Source organism: Somniosus microcephalus, chromosome 19, assembly GCF_052327205.1.
Source record: "Somniosus microcephalus isolate GS21.2 chromosome 19, FLI_Smic_1.0, whole genome shotgun sequence".
Lineage (NCBI taxonomy): Eukaryota > Metazoa > Chordata > Chondrichthyes > Squaliformes > Somniosidae > Somniosus > Somniosus microcephalus.
In genome coordinates, this window is record NC_141005.1 from 39,433,276 (window position 1) to 39,451,263 (window position 17,988).

At 45.1% G+C, this 17,988-nt stretch overlaps 1 protein-coding gene across 5 annotated transcripts in view; it reads left to right on the forward strand.

Moving 5' to 3' along the window:
- Positions 1 to 17,988, forward strand: part of mlxip (MLX interacting protein) — a 122,067-nt gene that overhangs the window by 49,566 nt on the left and 54,513 nt on the right. For all 5 annotated transcript variants that reach the window (XR_015072321.1, XM_085961639.1, XM_085961640.1 and 2 more), the window contains exons 8-10: positions 688 to 797; positions 7,523 to 8,180; positions 11,510 to 11,616. Coding sequence is in view for 4 of the 5 variants with exons in the window: in XM_085961639.1 (XP_085817765.1) it covers positions 688 to 797; positions 7,523 to 8,180; positions 11,510 to 11,616 (875 nt within the window). In the remaining variant the exon portion in view is untranslated. The remainder of the gene's footprint in view (positions 1 to 687; positions 798 to 7,522; positions 8,181 to 11,509; positions 11,617 to 17,988) is intronic.

Below are 17,988 nucleotides of genomic sequence, written 5' to 3' on the forward strand. Positions count from 1 at the left end.
GGAGTGTCTAGAACTAGAGGACATAGTCTCAGGATAAGGGGTAGGCCATTTAAGACTGAGATGAGGAGGAATTTCTTCACTGAGGGTTGTGAATCTTTGGCATTCTCTGCCCCAGAGGGCTGTGCATGCTGAGTCTTTGAGTATATTCAAGGCTGAGAGCGATAGATTTCTGGACTCTAGAGGAATCGGGGGATATGGAGATTGGGCAGGAAAGTGGAGTTGAGGTCGATGATCAGCCATGATCTTAATGAATGGCGGAGCAGGCTCGAGGGGCCGTATGGCCTGCTCCTGCTCTTATTTCTTGTGTTCTTAATCCTGCCCAGCTGATACTCCACAGCTTTTTGTTTATTGTTGCTTTTACCTATCTTTCTTTTATTTTGTTTTATTTGCTTTCAACAATTTTCTTTAGCTGAAAGTGCTGGCTCCCTAAATTGCAAGCTCTTGTTGAAGAATTTGTTTTTCAAGTTTCTTCTCTCCTTCCTTCTCAATGAAGATATACACTGTCTAATTGGAGAGGTTTTCATGGCTGCAGGTTTTTCCTAGCATAGTGCAAGATTTGTATAACTGTTATCTATAGCCACATTGCACCTAAACTATTTGTATGGAAAAATGTCTACAGTTCAATCTTTCAAGCACGGGACATTGCAGGAAATGAATGGTACTAAAAATGAACTTGTTTAATTTCAGAATTGTTTCCGACAGCCCGCTTCCAGTCTTTGTCTGGCAGCCTCTTCTCACCTCCCGCTCCTTCTGTCCCTTCTGTCACTTCTCTAGGCACCAGCAGCTCACCAACACAGGTAAGATGTTTGTTTGATCCTAACAGAGGTGTAATATTGAAGCTTTTGCTTTCTCTTTTTCGCCTTCTCCCCATGTACGTCTACAAACTACCAGAGCAGCTTTTCAAAATGAAAGTAGTGGTGGTACTGAGCTGCATTTTCAATGTAATTTTTTAGGCTAGTGAAAAGGGAATCTTGGGATGGAAAAATGGGTCTGCATAATAGGTGGTAAATGTCCAACTTCTGTGCTCCACAGACTGTGCAAAGTTGCATGCTACAGCTTCGGCTTTGTTTAGCACCTCTTCCCATGCAAGCGGGTTGATCCTTTTCACAAGCAGGCTGCAGCCTTTATAAATTGAAATCTGCAACTTTTACTTTATACCACGCTGTTACCGTAGCCCTATTGTAACAATTGACATTTATTGTGGAAAATTATTTACTGTAGGATGTCCATTACGTCTCAACAATTTGGACAGCAGAAAATATTACACCATTTTATACTGGATTTATTTACTAACAAAATGATACCCAAATTTAAAAACTTGGGCAAGGTGTTCTATAGCACCATCAACCGCTCACAGCACGTACAAAAAAAGAGTCTCTCCACAGTTTCAGGTGATATGTAGGTACGTGCTGCTTATGGACTCTATCCAGTCTTGTCTGTAAAGTTGCAATGAATAGCTGCAAGGCCTGACTTTATACATTGTTTCTATACTTTGAAGATTGTTTAACAAACAGAATCAGGCTGGGATTTCTCTCTTTTCTTGGTGGTGTTAGCACATTTAACTTTACTGTTTGTTTTTTAACATCTGACAAACAGTTAAAAATTAAATTCTAAATTCCAATTAAATTGACACAAAAAACCCCTGTCAGACATGGATATGAAGTAACCAATAATAATATATTTCAGTTGGACTCCACATGAAATAATCCAACAGAAACTAGACTATTTGTGTTGCAGCTATCCATAAATAACTTCCAATGAAGGAAATTTCATGCAGTTGTTCCAGAGATGCACAATGCTATTTTTAATGGGCCATAATTTGTGGCCTCTATGGGTGCGTACGAGGTGCGCGCGCGCCCACAAGGGCCGCACAAGTTCCGGGTTTAGGCATGAGCTGCATCAATGCCCGGGAAAAAGGCATCCGCGGGCGGACCCGACGAATGTCCGTGAAATTCTTACGCCTGGCAAGGCCCGCCTTTACCAGCATAAGAGTTTTAAAAAAACAGAAAAATAAAATGTTATCAATAATTTATACATTTAAAGCCTGTGACATAAGGTCAGTTTATTTTTAGCCCATTTAAAACATGTGTCTTTTTCAAAAAATTAAATTTTTGTTTTAAATATTTAATTAAATGCCATTTTAAATGTGATTTTTAAAATTTATTTATTTGAAGTGTAGAGGTATTTTGGGGGGTATTTCCATTCATACTTATGGGGTTTCCCTACATACAGAATCCCCATAAGCATGAATGGGGATTCCCTTCTGTCATTGGTTGGGCCGGCCCACGGGATCCCAGGGGCACTTGCGAACCACATGTGCCCCGGGATACGGGTACCCGGAGAGGCAAATTCAGGGCCAACGTGCAGCTTGCCAGAAGAAACCGGAGGAGCATGGACTCTCTCTCTCTCTTCTGGCTTTTAAACAGTCAGCCCAGTTTTTTTTGCGCTGCAAGTTTCAAAGTCGATTGTTGCTTGGGAGGGTTGGGAGAATTTCAACTAACATAATTCAAATTGAAGTAGGCTGTAGTATGTTGCCAAAGTTTTACTTCTGTGCATCATTTTGTTGGTAAATAAATTCAGAAAGGCAGTTTAGACTGTATAGTGTGGGCTATAAAAAAGGCAAATTCCTATCGCCCAGCACAACAGCAATTTTTGAAGAGGTGAATATATTTTGAGTGGCTATATAGCGTTTTACAGTTTTGTTTTATTCGCTTCCATGATTTTTTTGAAATTATTATTTCTACTTTTCTTTCCTCCTCTTGCTCTTTAGTACTGTTTTTATTTACCTTTTATCACAAAGATGCATACCTTGTTAGGCTTCCTAAATTGAAATTACACAGACACATAACTTATGTGGTAAGTTTGTGTTTATCTGGCTCTCATTTTGAGTTGGGATTGGTATCCTTCACCAGCTGGCACCAAACATTTTTAAAGTTGCATTTGGGATGGTTTGATTGGCATCCAGATCTGGGAGAGATACCAGTTCCCATTCTGTGTAATGAGAACTGAATGAAGATGGATGCACAGCAAATGTTATCTGAACAGGCTCTTTCCATCCAGGAGACCTTGCCTGATTGGCCTTTGCATCTTTGTAGAAGAAATTAATTTTTTTTTAAAAACTGTTAATAGAAGTACATCAGATTTAAATCAGTTTTGTTCTCTCCATTTTCCTCTTTTCTTTTCCAAAGTTTGGCTGTCATATTTCAGTTTGTTTTACCATTTTCCCCCACAAAGAATTGGAGAGGGGGGAAATTTTAATTTTTAAATGTTAGGTTGTACAAAATGTTTTCAAACATTTTTTTTTAAAGGTCTTGAGAAAATAGGTTGTGTTTTCCCCATAGTCTATAAATAATCAATTTGTTAGCCTGTCTCAGTAATTTGATCAGCATCTTTGTGTTGGAAAGTCTCTCTTTTCTGGCTGTGAAGAGGAAAATGATCAGCAGGGACAGGGACACAGGCAGTCAGTCGGGTCCAGCAACAGTTGTGAAGTTGGTCAGGGCTTTAAAACAAAACTGCAACATGAAGCTTGGACCAGGTTCAGAAGGAGAATAAAGGAGGTTAATTAGGAGTTATTTTGATCGTCAGTAAGCTGGGGAAAGCATGGCATGTTCATTACTCTATTATGAGTAGACAAGTTGAACTAAGTGAGTCTGATCATAACTATTTGCTATGTATGTTCACTTGCTGTGAAATAAACAGTTTAACAGTATGTGGTTTCAACTTACCAAGTGTTCCACCTTCAAAACATTGAAGGTGCACACATGTGAAAGACTCGAATATCCAATTCAGACTGCCGGGCTGCTATTGTTTGATCCCTGGTTATTCTATTGTATTGTCATTTATTGGGCAGTATGGCAATACCTAAATATGAGAACTTTGAGAGAATATCTAAGGCAAGGCCCTATAAACTTTAATACCAATGTCTTCTTTAGTCCTGGACAGTAACAGAAAATCATTTACAGCAGTACTAATTTGCTGCTTAAATCTTTCTAATAACAGGTGTTGCCATTAGTTAGAGCTTTAATTAAATATATTCTGTACATTATTTTAGTACCTGATTCAGTCACTTGGTGATACTTTACAGAAAGAGTAATATTAGTTATATACATTTGCTCCCAGTGCTAGGTGGCTGGAATCAGTTGGTAGTTAATTACAGCACCACCCAGAGGCAGAACATGCTGTGGCAATTTAAAGCTTCTGATTGTATCTGAGTAGGCCCCACCTCTTCTCATATTACTGGGGATTCCTGTATTTTACAGGGGGGGTCTGAGGAGCAGGAAGGAAAGCATCGAAGCATTGCATCAGCAAGGTTTTGAACTCGGTTGTTTTATTCTTATGAATAAAATAGTTGCATTGTAGTTTTAAAATCTAAAATGGTGCTAGGGGTTACATAGGACATTCAAATAATATCACTGATAGATGGGTTTCAGACATACTTAATGGACTGTAATTCTGTATTCATTTAGCAAAATAGCTTAGCCACTTGATTAATATGATGTTTATATATACTAGAAAATACTCAGGAACATTATTGAAGATTTAAAGCAAAAATAGAAGGAAAGCTGTCCTGTCCACAGGAAAAGTATGATCCTGATCTGAGAGTAATGGACCTTGGACTGGTTAATTTTATTGACCTCTGCTGGCTATTTTTAAGTTTTTTCCTGGCAGACTTCCCTGACCAGTCTGTAATGCTCCCTCTTTATAACCCATTACCTAGCTAGCTTGCAAGCTCGGCACGATGCTGAGCTCTTTTTCCGCCGCCTTCGTCTCCGTGCCCACTTCTTTGGCCAGGAGTCCTCCCCCCGCACAACTGACCCTTTCTCCCGCTTGCAGAATTCCCATTCTACCTGGACCCCCCCCCCCTGGCCTCTTACCCTCTCTAGATCTTTTCATCGCTAACTGCCGCCGTGACATCGGCCGTCTCCATTTCTCTGCTCCCCTCACTCACTCCAACCTACCTCCCTCTGAACTTGCAGCACTCCATTCTCTTAGATCCAACCCTGACGTCATTAAACCCGCTGACAAGGGTGGTGCTGTTGTTGTTTGGCGTACTGACCTCTACCTAGCGGAAGCTGAACGCCAACTCTCCGACACCTGCTCCTACCTCCACCTGGACCATGACCCCACTACCGAACATCAAACCACCGTTTCCAAGACTGTCACTGACCTCATCTCCTCTGGAGATCTTCCCCCCCGCTGCCACCAACCTCATAGTTCCCCAACCCCGCACAGCCCGCTTCTACCTCCTTCCCAAGATCCACAAACAGGACTGCCCTGGTAGACCCATCGTTTCAGCCTGTTCTTGCCCTACGGAACTTATCTCTTCCTATCTTGACTCTATCTTTTCTCCCCTTGTCCAGTCTCTTCCCACCTACATCCGCGACTCTTCGGACGCCCTCCGCCACTTTAACAGTTTCCAGTTTCCTGGCCCCAACCGCTTCCTTTTCACCATGGACGTACAATCCCTCTACACCTCCATCCCCCACCCGGATGGCCTGAGGGCACTCCGCTTCTTCCTCGAACAGAGGCCCGACCAGTCCCCACCCACCACGACCCTCCTCCGCCTGGCTGAACTTGTTCTCACATTGAACAACTTCTCCTTTAACTCCACTCATTTCCTCCAAATCAAAGGTGTTGCCATGGGTACCCGCATGGGTCCTAGCTATGCCTGCCTTTTCGTGGGCTATGTGGAACAATCTTTGTTCCAGTCCTACTCGGGTCCCCTCCCTCACCTCTTTTTCCGATACATTGATGACTGTATCGGTGCCGTTTCCTGCTCTCGCCCCGAACTTGACAATTTCATTCACTTTGCCTCCAATTTCCACCCTTTCCTCACCTTCACATGGTCCATCTCTGACTCTTCCCTTCCCTTCCTCGACTTCTCCGTCTCCATCTCTGGGGATAGGTTATCGACCAATATTTACTACAAGCCCACTGACTCCCACAGCTACCTGGACTACACTTCCTCCCACCCCGCTTCCTGTAAGGACTCTATTCCATTCTCCCAGTTTCTCCGCCTCCGCCGTATCTGCTCCGACGATGCCACCTTCCACACCAGTGCTTCAGACATGTCTTCCTTTTTCCGCAACCGAGGATTCCCCTCTACCGTGGTTGACACTGCCCTCGACCGTGTCAGTTCTATCTCCCGCACCTCTGCCCTCACCCTGCCCCTCCCTCCCGGAACCACGATAGGGTTCCCCTTGTCCTCACCTTTCACCCCACCAGCCTCCACATTCAACGGATCATCCTCCGGCATTTCCGCTACCTCCAAAGTGATCCCACCACCAAACGTATCTTCCCCTCCCCTCCCCTTTCAGCATTCCGCAGGGACCGCTCTCTCCGAGACACCCTAGTCCACTCCTCTATCACCCCAAACAGCCCTTCCCCTTCGCCTGGCACCTTCCCGTGCAAGCGGAGGAGATGTAACACCTGCCCCTATACCTCCCCCCTCCCCACTGTCCAGGGCCCCAAACACCCCTTCCAGGTGAAACAGCGATTTACTTGTACTTCTCGCAATCTAGTATACTGTATTCGCTGCTCACGATGCGGTCTCCTCTACATTGGGGAGACCAAACGCAGATTGGGTGACCGCTTTGCGGAACACCTCCGTTCAGTCCGTAAGGGTGACCCCGAGCTTCCGGTCGCCTGTCATTTCAATTCACCGCTCCATTCCCACTCGGACCTCACCGTCCTTGGCCTCTTGTACTGTTCCACGGAAGCTCAACGTAAACTCGAGGAACAGCACCTCATCTTCCGATTAGGCAGTCTGCAGCCTTCCGGTCTCAATATCGAGTTCAACAATTTCAGATCATAACATCGGCCCCTATTTCATTTTCACTTATATTTTTCCACTCCTTTCCTTTCCCACCCCCCCTTTCCTTTTGTTTCTCTCTCACACCTGGCAGCTATCTTTTGCCCTGCCAGTACACTTTACACCCAATCACAGCCTATTACCATCTCGTCTAGCTTCTAATCTCTTTTACTTCTTTTGGTTCTTTTATTCTTTTGTCCGATCGCAGCCCTGCCTTCGATCTAGTTCCTTTTCTCTCCAGTTTTGAAGAAGGGTCAAACCCGAAACGTCAACTCAAATTTCTCTCCACGGATGTTGCCTGACTTGCTGAGTTTTTCCAGCATATTCTGTTGTTATTTCGGATTTCCAACATCTGCAGTATTTTGCTATCGTAGCTTGCAAGCGGTGTGTTGTAATAGAGGGAAGAGAAAATAATTATTCTAGATATTTTATTTTTAGGCAGACAGACTGAACCAAGCTGGTGTCTCCATTTAGAATAATGGAGACGAGTGCGAACACATTAAAGGTTCATATAACCTTGCTGATGGCAATTTCTACATTTGTAAGAACTATGTTCTCTATCCAATTTTACTTCTGCCAATTTTTGAAGTGGAAGAATGCCTTGTCTGAATTGGATTACATAGTTGAAATAATTCAATTCATATTCAGATGAGCACCTACTCTAGATCAAGATGTTTTGTCATTTATTGTATAATTATGTTTTTTTTAAAGGAAGCCATCCTGCCGGCTAGCAATCTAACTGGTACGATCTCGTCAATTAACATTGAGGAGGAATTAATTCCATCTCCTGGTCCTCCTTCAGTGATAGATCGTGTTGATACCAGCAATGACGAGAGTAATTCAAAATTCACAGCTTTTGTCCAGAATCAAGAGTTTCGTCCACAGACAGCACTTGGCAACCAGCAGACATTTTTACCACTATATTCACCTGGTGTGCCGTCATCTCCGACTCCCCAAACCCAGCAGCAAGAAACAGTCAAGTCTGAAGTGCCTCCCAGCATGTCTCTGAATACCCCGTCATTTGTAAGGCCAGGGGATCAGAAGTTTACTTTTTCTGCTTCACCTTCACCACCACCACCACCAGCGATTACTCATACTGCCTCATCTACGTTTACACAAATTCCTGCTGCTACTACATTCACCCAAAACCAGAATCTTCATCTTGCCACAAAACAACAAGGAGTGCCTTGTAATTTTACTATGCAGCCACCAAAAAGTCCGACACCTTTTGCTGTACCAAAAGCTGGCCCTCCTGCAGGGCTTGGAAGTAGGCAGCAGCAGAAGTTTGTGACTCAATTAAAGTCAGACCTAGTTCAAATAGCACTTGCTCCTTCACCAAATGCCTTCTTAGCACAATTTTTGGCAACAGGTAAGGAAACTTTGATCTTGGATTTGATATCTACTTTGTAATTATACAATTTGTACTTTATGTAAGGTAACGGCCGGAATTTTGCCGGTCCTCCGAGTGTGGGATTGGAGGTGGGACCGCTGTCAAAATGGGAAAGATTGACAGCGGGCAAGCAGCCCACTGTCAGCCCACCCCCAGTCAATCTTCCCAAGTGTCGGGTCCCCGATTTGTGCATGGACCTGACACCTAGCAGCAGGAAGAGGATTATAGCCACTTGCCTGGCTGTTAACAGGTACTTGATACTTGTTAACAGGCTCTTTTTCAATTTTGCCACTTCTGCCTCGGGTTCCCCGACGTCCGGATACCACGCCAGGTAAGTGTGGCGTGTTGTGAGTCTGCTGTAATGTTTCTACATTGACAGCTGCAGAAGTAGTGTGAAGGATCCAATGGTGCACTGGTGAGTTTCAGAGGTAAGGAAATGTTTGGAAAATCATTTTTAATTTTACACTTTTCTGTAGGTAACAAGTTTTGAATTGGCTGTCTAGTCCCACCTCATTGGGAGAACCTCTCTCACCAGTGACAGATCACTTCTGTAACTTCACCTGCAGCTGCCATCTGTTCTAGCCTAAGGAGGGAGTCACTGGAGAGCCTGGGTGCAAGAGCTCACCTGTGAATAGTCATTGTGTTTGCAGCATCTCAGTGCTGTCAAACACTGAGAAATGAGCTGTCAAAGAAAAATTGTGCGTGGTCTCTAAGAAAACCGGCAGATGACACGTCATCAAATGATGTCATCTGACCGGCTTCGTCTTAATTGGCCGGCAAGCCCGCAGGGCGGGGCTTAAGGCCAATCGACGTAAAATCATGTCCATTGGCCGGACTGGAACCCGGAAACCAGCTGACCCGCTCCCAAGCCGCATCCATTTGCAAAATCGCAGCCAAAGGGTTCTTCAGTTTGTTCATCAAGGCAGTGAATATCAGGATTTTTACTTTTGGATTTTTTTTTAATAGATTCTGTGCCCAAGTGAAGTAAAGGAGTTATGCTAATTTCCCCCCCCCACAAATATTTTTTTTGTAGTTTATATACTTCCTATTGAATTTATTAGTGACAGTTTTCATGTTATATGGCCTGGGTTTTACTATACTATTGTTATTTGGTACTATCATGCTTTGGGTGTACTGACAAAATTATATTCTTAAGTGAAATGGAATGGTACAGCATACAGAAAGAGGCCATTTGGTCCATCGTACCTGTGCCAGCTCTTTGAAAGAGCTTTCCAATTACAGGTAGACTACCCTTTATCCGGACTTCCGAAAACCGAAAACCTCTAAAAACCGAAGGTTTTTTCGGTCAGTGTAAGTCCAGCGTAAGTCGTGCACACGACCCCCCCCCCGCCGACCCCGACCCCCGCCGACTTACGCTGAGCGTCAGCGCAAGTCGTGCACACAACCCCCCCCCCCGCCGACCCCGACCGTAAGTCGGCGGGGGGGTCGGCGGGGGTGGGGGTCCGCGGGGGGGTCGGGGCCAGCGGGGGTCCGCGGGGGGGTCGGCGGGGGTCGGGGCCGGCGGGGGGTCGTGCGCACGACCCCCCGCGGACCCCTGCCGACCCACCTTCCGAAATCCGAAATTCTCCGAAAACCGAAACACGGCTGGTCCCAAGGTTTTCGGATAAAGGATAGTCTACCTGTACTCCCACTCCACTGCTCTTTCCCCATAGCTCTGCAATTTTTTCCTTTTCAGGTATTTATCCAATTTCCTTTTGAAAGTTACTATTGTATCTGCTTCCTCCGCCCTTTCAACCAGCGCATTCGAGATCATCATAACTCGTGTAAAAAAAATTCTCATCTCCCCTCTGGTTCTTTTGGCAATTTCCATAAATCTGTGTCTTCTAGTTAAGGACCTGCATGCCAGTGGAAACAGTATCTCCCTATGTACCCTATCAAAACCCCTCATCATTTTGAACACCTTTATCAAATCTCCCTTTCACCTTCTCTGCTCTGTGGAGAACAACCCCAGCTTCTCCTGTTTCTCCACATAACTGAAGTCCTGCATCCCTGGTACCATTCCAGTAAACCTCCTCTGCACCCTCTCCAAGGACTTGACATCCTTCCTAAAGTGTGGTGCCCAGAATTGGACACACTATTCCAGCTGAGGCCTAACCAGTGTTTTATACCAGGATATGACTAACTGATGGCTGGATAATATATTTGTGCAATAATGTGAGCCTGCCATTTAGTTGAGGCTTGTTACTTATGCGCTCCCTATATATTATCAGTTTATTTTAGTTTATACCTATGGCATAATGAATTTTAATTGAGAGCAAGTTAAAAATTGAGGTCATTGTGGTGTAGTTGTAACATGACCACACAGAGGGGTGGTACGTGAGTTTTTTGTTCATGAATTCCTCTTCTCCACAGTTGAGTTTCACTTTATCCTTTTCAGAAACGACTATCATAATGAAACTCCGTCTGGTACATGTAATCTGATGCACATCAGCGGATATGATATTTTGGAAATATATCAAAAAAGTTGATGCATGAGTTGTATTCTTTATCTTTGTACAAATTCCAGACAGTAATTACAAGGACTTTTTTAAAGGGTTTATTTTGATTATAGTCTTTAGTCCCTTCATCGGCTATGTACCTAAAGGAACACTCTTCTAACGTGCAGTGCATAGACATGGAAAAAATTGCTTTTATTTTAAATATTCAATGGATTCTAGGAAAACAGAACCAAAAATATTTCTGTAAAGATTGTTCAGCCTGTTTGAGCACCCAACATAAAGAATTCAGCATTTAGTATAAATGCTAGTATACACCGTCTCCTTGTGAGCTACGAATATTTGTGTTTCCTAACCCCTCAAATCCATTTTCTGATTTACTTTCTATAAAACTCACTTCATTATAACACCCACAACATTCTTCCTTTCAATCTAGAGTGTACTGTTTATGACCTGCAAAATTTATGTGGAGTATTACAATAAAATATCTTTACATTTTTGCAGACTTCAATTAACTTGAGTACTAAATCACATTTTGAGTACTTTTCTGCATTTTCTGGTATTTTGATAAAAGTCTTAACAGTCCGATGGAAATGTTTTAGTATTTGACTGAGCAGCAACACAATGAAAATGTAAGCTTAGAAAAGTTTAACACCTTGGTTAATCTCACCGCAGATTACCCTAGAGTTAAGAGAGTAAAAACAAATGCCCTACAAAGAGTTTACAAGTCGTCCTCTTTAAAATTTTTATAATAATGGTGCAAAAATAGTAGTAGTGCTCAGAGTGTTGACTGAAGCTCTTCTAGATGTTGCATAACATAGGCATAATGCTAAATCTTGTTTCCTTTTGCAGGCTCCAGTGCTGTTCTTGTAACCTCTACTCCTTTAAAACCTGAAGGAGTACTGGCTTGTGCGGTTACTCAGCCCAGTGTTGTTATCACACCAGCTGCCATTGCCACGGTAAGCCGTCCTTTGTTTAGGGCAAGATTTGTTGCATTCTCTGAGATTAAGAGCTTTGAAAAAGTTAAGTTGGATCTGTTGAATATATATAGAAAAATAATTAGTGACCTGATTCTATAAACTGCTTTTACCATAGGCTTAATTTACTTTTGTCCAAGCACTTTATAAAAAAAATATATATATATTTGCGCCGATGAAGGTGAATAGTTGCCCATCAAACAATTCCAGGTCAGTAGAGGGAGCTTCACGCTGTATCAACCCATACTAGGGGCTGGATTTTTCGCCCGGAGGCGGGATGGTGGCAGCTCCATTGTTTTGCGGGTTCCGGTCCCGCTGCCGGTTGCAGCCGCCCTGCAATAATGATTTTCCCCTGATTGCCCTCATTAAGGACGCGGCCTAGTCGATGGGTGCGGGTTGGGTGATCGTGCTTGATGACTCGCTGGGAGCCTCTATATTTAAGGGGGCCATGTCCCCTTTGATCATGACTTTTTTTTTTTGCACCCAAATGCTGGTTGCTGTAGGCATGGCAGCACAATGGAATAAAGGCTGCTCCCCGCTTCGATGAGGACTCACGCCATACTCTTGTGGAGGGAGTAAGAGGACACAAGGAGGTCCTCTTCCCTTTAGATGGAAGGGGGAGGCCTCCTCAGCACACAAAGGCAGCCTGGCCTCAAATTGCTGAGGAGGTCAGTGCAAGGTCGGTCTGTACACGCACCTGGATTCAGTGTAGGAAAAGGTTTAATGATCATCTGCGCTCAGCAAAAGTGAGTATAACATCACACTTACCTTCAATCTGCTTCCCATCTCTTCTCATTCCCATCACTCTGCATTGGCAACCTACTCCTGCACATCCCAACTCACCCTAAAATCCTTTGCACCCTCACCCATCCCCCCTCTCTCTATATACAGAATCACTTCAACATCTTACTATGCACCCCTCACACTCGCTCTCACTGTTATGCAATGACAACAACTAACAATGCACAGGGAGGGATCTTGGCATTGGCACCTCACTCCATCATTGTCTCCCTCTAAGCATCTATGTTATCCATTTTTTATACTTATTCCATCAATCTCTCTGAAACTCCACTTGTGTCCCTCATTGCAAGAAAAGAGAGCCCACTAAAAGAGGGGGAGGACAGGAGGTGACCCACCATCCATGGCGCATCTAACGAACGCTGAGGAGGCAGCTCTGGAGATCGTTGGAGGTGCAGAAGAGCTGGAAGTGGGGGATGGAGAGACGGGCGCAGCTGGTGACAGAATTGATTTCCAACCCTCTGATTTTCCATTCATGAGTGACTCATATGGGATCTGATGTTCATAGAAATTGAGTTCTGATCATCTGCACAATGGGATGTGTCTGCAAACTACATATCGCATGCCTTTACTCCCCCACAGGACTATCGCGAGCCCCCCTCCCCACTGTCTAGGAGGAAGAGCTGGAGGACTCCTCGGAGGAACCTCCAGCCTCTGAGGGAGCAGCGTCAGCAGAAATGAGCGCAGCCAGCACCAGCGCAGAGAGACACATGCCTTGGCGGGGCCTTCGTGACATAGAGTAGTGTTGTCACCTGGTGTATCACAGCTCACAAGTGAGCAGGACCAGATGGTGGAGAGCGACAGCAGTGCAGAGTCCTTGTCGGAGGTAGCAGGACGCTCCTAGCTCTGCTCAGCTGCATGTAGACGCTGTGCCTCTGGGGCCATCCAGAAAGAGAGCGGTGCTGGAACTCCAGGAACAAGTGCAGGAGGCTCTGACTGGGTTTGCAACCATGGTAACTGCGAGTGTAGAGAGAATGGAGGAGCCCATGTCAAACATGAGCATTGCCATGGTGCACGCATTGGCGAATGTAGGTGCCGCCATGGAAAGGATGGCAATCTCCATGGAGGACAAATCGCCAGACACAAACCAACATGGTGACTCTTCTAGATAGATGGTCAGCTATGGAGGACAGATGGGCATCTATTCTGGAGAGGTGCCAGAGGTACATGGACGTCCCCGCTATGAGGACTGTCATTACAGAGACGGCTCCACATGGTCCCACTCATGTGCAGCAAGGTGCTTCCCAGCTACTTGCTAGCAGTGAAATGCGAGTGACCCATGAGAGGGATGGTGGCGGTCGCAAACAAGGAAGTGGGGGGCTCCTCTCCAAGCACTCGGACTCCCATGCCACTGCTGGAGCCCCAGATGCCTCACTCAACAGAGATGGCCGTCTCTGCCCCTGCACAGCCGCAGGAGGAGCAGACTTTGACGGAGCCCTCCAAGGCTCCCAAACCCAGAGGACGACCGCCAAAGGCATCTAAGCAGGCACAGCAGAGAAGTGAGCACGCTGCCTCTACATCTGCTGAAGCCACAGGGGAAGCACCACGTAGAAGTATGTGTAAGAGAAAGCTAAAACACAAATAGTCACACGGGTAGTCACTTGGGTGTTTTCATGTTATACCAATTTACATTTGTGATCTTTATTTCTATTGTATTAAAGTAATGCAATGTCAGTGATTTAATGCATTGCCCTATGTGTGCTCAGAATAGGAAGTGGCACAGTGAGGGGTGAGGGCACCTTTCATCTGCAGTGATGGTGGGGAGAGTGATAGGAATGCACAGTTCATTGTACAGATGCTGTATGGTGTGGAATGGAGGTCCTGCCAACCCTCATGTGCATGTGCCAACCACATGTAAGTGCTGCGTAAAGTTACGCAAATCTGGCATGGATTAGTCCATCCCTTGCCTCACAGCCAGCAATGAACTTGCAAGATGGTAGCACTGGGACAGCCGCCTCCACCAGGTGTCCCTCATCTGCAGCCTCATTTGGCTCTTCCTCCTCCTCCTGTGAGGAGGTTGTGCACTGTGCCACTTGTTCCTCAGGCAGCGGTAAGCCACGCTGCAGTGCGATGTTGTGCAGGACACAGCAGACCACGATGATTCTGGACACCCTGGCTGGTGTGTACTGTAGGGCTACATCAGATCTGTGCAGGCATCTGAAGCGCATTTTGAGCAAGCCTATGGTTTGCTCTATGATGCTTCTGGTGGAAATGTGGCTCTCATTGTACCGCTCCTCAGCTTCGTTTGATGGCTTCCTCATCGGTGTCATTAGCCACCTCTCCAGAGGATAGCCCTTGTCTTCAAGTAGCAATCCGGAAAGTTGGGTTGGCGGATTGAAGAGCTGAGACACAGTGGACTGCCGCAGGACGTACGAGTCATGGCAGCTGCCAGAGAACTTTGCGCACACATGCATAATGTTCTTCCTATGGTTACACACCAGCTACACATTAAGGGAGTGGAAGCCCTTGCAGTTCACAAATATAGCTGGGTTGTGATGGGGTGCCCTGATGACCACGTGGGCAGTCGATGACGCCCTGCACGCTTTGGAAGCCTGCCATATTGGCAAACCCAACCGCCCGCGCGGTTACACTTCCATCATCCGTGGAGAAGTGGATGTAATTGGCCGACTTGCCAAACAGGGCATCGTTGACCTGCATTGTGCAACTGTGTACGGCCGACTGGGAGATGCTGCTGATCCCTGGAAGGACCCGGACGCAAAGAAGCTGAGGGCGGTGGTGACTTTTGACAGCCACTGGTAAGGAGTGTCCACCCGCTCCTCTGGGCTGCAGGTCTTGGCGCAGAATTATGTAGATGTCTGCAACTACCTCTCGCAAAAGTCTCAGCCTCCTCTGGCACTGCTGCTCGGTCATGTTGAGGAAGCTCATCCTCGGCCTGTAAACCCTGTGTTAGGGGTATCTCCTGCGGTGCGGTGCAGCCCTGCGCTGACGGCCTCTGCCCTGTACAGCATCAGGTGGCTCAGGAGAAGGTTGGCGCTCTTGTTGTCTGTGCTGCTGGTGTGCCTGGTTCTGCTGCTGCTGCGGCTGCTCGTCCCCTGAATCTGAGGACCAGGATGAGAGAGTATAAATGGTTCCCATTCTGCTGGTATATATGTCACTTGAGGATGAAATGTTATAAGAGCTCAGTCAATGTGGAAAGAGGTTATTCCAAGGAGGTCACAGTGCATACAGATCTCACAACACACACTTACAACCTCCATACACCTGCAAAATGTCTTCCAAATCCTGAAATCACAGTTCTGGTGTTTGAAATTGAACTGATGTGGCAGGTTAGCTTTTATGCTGCAGCTGCAGCTGTGAACTATTCAGCTTGTTGGAAAACCCGACACAATCAGCTGGCGTATTTGTCGAACACCATGGAACATGGTGAAAATGTGGCAAAATTGAAAAACCCTCTCAAAATAGCATTAAACAGGTAGTTAACGAGCCTTAAGTGCCTCTCCCGCCGCTTGGTGTCTGGTCTGATCAGGAGTCGCAGACCTGACACTTTGGAAAGTTGCATGGAGGCGGGTTCGCAACCCGCCGTCAATCATTTTGGATTTAACTCCTGACCCGCCTCCAAACCCGCCCTCTGAGTGCCGGCAAAATAGCGGCCTAGATGTGTGGTTAGATGAACAGTAAAGCTTTCTCCAGTGAATTCAATCACAGAAGAACAGCCCAACGACACCAGTTCCCATACTAACAATTTTGAGGCCTTTTGTGAGATTATCATCAATGGCACATTAGGTAGGTAAAGTATTTTTTTTTTTAATTTTCTTTTCATCTTGCCTCTTGTTCTTTTGCCAATTACCTTCAGTCTGTGTCCTCTGGTTAGTGACCACCTGCCACTCGAAACAGTTTCTCCTTATTTTGTAGAATCATACAGCCATTTGGCCCATCGTGCTTCTTATCATGGTTGATCTTGCCTCGACCCGAAAGAGTTAAGAGAGTAAAAACAAATACCCTACAATGTGTTTGTTGCTTGCCTCTATTTACTCTATCAAAACCCTTCATGATTTTGAACAACTCTAATAAATCTCCCCTTAACCTTCTCTGATCTAAGGAGAACCCAGTTTCTCCAGTCTCTCCACGTAACGGCAGTTCCTCATCCCTGGTACCATTCTAGTAAATCTCCTCTGCACCCTCACTAAGGCCTTGACATCCTTCCTAAAGTGTAGTGCTCAGAATTGGACACGGTACAGCTGGGGCCTAACCAGTATTTTATAAAGGTTTAGCATAACTTCCTTGCTTTTGTACTCTATGCCTCTATATATAAAGCCAAAGATCCCATATGCTTTTTTTAACAGCCTTCTCAACTTGTCCTACCACCTTCAGAAATTTATGTACGTACACCCCCAGGTCTCTCTATTCCTGCACCCCCTTTAAAATTGTACCATTTAGTTTATATTGCCTCTTATTCTTCAACCATCATCTAGGCTGATTAGAGCTTTTAACTTGTTAAAATACAAGGACGTAAAGAAGCGTGATTTTGTTTCTGGTGGACTGTTGTCTCTAGAATTGCAGGCTTCTCACATTCTCGGTGAAATTTACAAAAGGACATCAATGCGCTATGATGCTAGTTAGGCCACAGCTGGAATACTGTGTGCAGTTCTGGTCGCCACACTATAGGAAGGATGTGATTGCATTGGAGAGGGTGCAGAGGAGATTCACCAGGATGTTACCTGGGCTGGAACACTTCAGCTATGAAGAGAGACTGGACAGGCTGGGGTTATTTTCCTTAGAGCAGAGAAGGTTGAGGGGGGACCTGATTGAGGTGTACAAAATTATGAGGGGCATAGATAGGGTAGATAGAAAGGAACTTTTCCCCTTAGTAGAGGGGTCAATAATCAGGGGGCATAGTTTCAAGGTAAAGGGCAGGAGGTTTAGAGGGGATTTGAGGAAAATCTTTTTCACCCAGAGGGTGGTTGGAATCTGGAACTCACTGCCTGAAAGGGTGGTAGAGGCAGGAACCCTCACAACATTCAAGAAGCATTTAGATGAGCACTTGAAACGCCATAACATACAAGGCTACAGACCAAGTGCTGGAAAATGGGATTAGAATAGACGGCTTGATGGCCGGCGCGGACACGATGGGCTGAAGGGCCTCTTTCTGTGCTGTATAACTCTATGACTATGACTCTATGACAGGTTGGGTTGATGAGTTCTATTGCATCATCGTTCACTAGGATTTCAATGCTTGGTTATGTTAAAACTATTTTGAATACAATGGATATACTTGCCAGGAAAAAATTTTAAATCTAGAAACAATATCCAGATGTTGTTCAAGTGTTAGAAATATTTTTTTTAGTTGGTGAAAGATTAGTGATTTTTTTGAAGTATTTTGTAGTAATGCCTTTTGAGATAGCATTAATAAATGTTTCCATTCCACTCCAATCTGTTACTAACAAAACTAACATTTGTCAGTTTCCTGAAATATGGTTACCTTAAAATGAACCTTGCGAACAGTTTTACTACATTAGCTGATCTTTCACCACATAGGTGGGATCATCGCAGCTACATATGCATATCAAACAAAAGCTATTGTGTAACAGTTGGTAA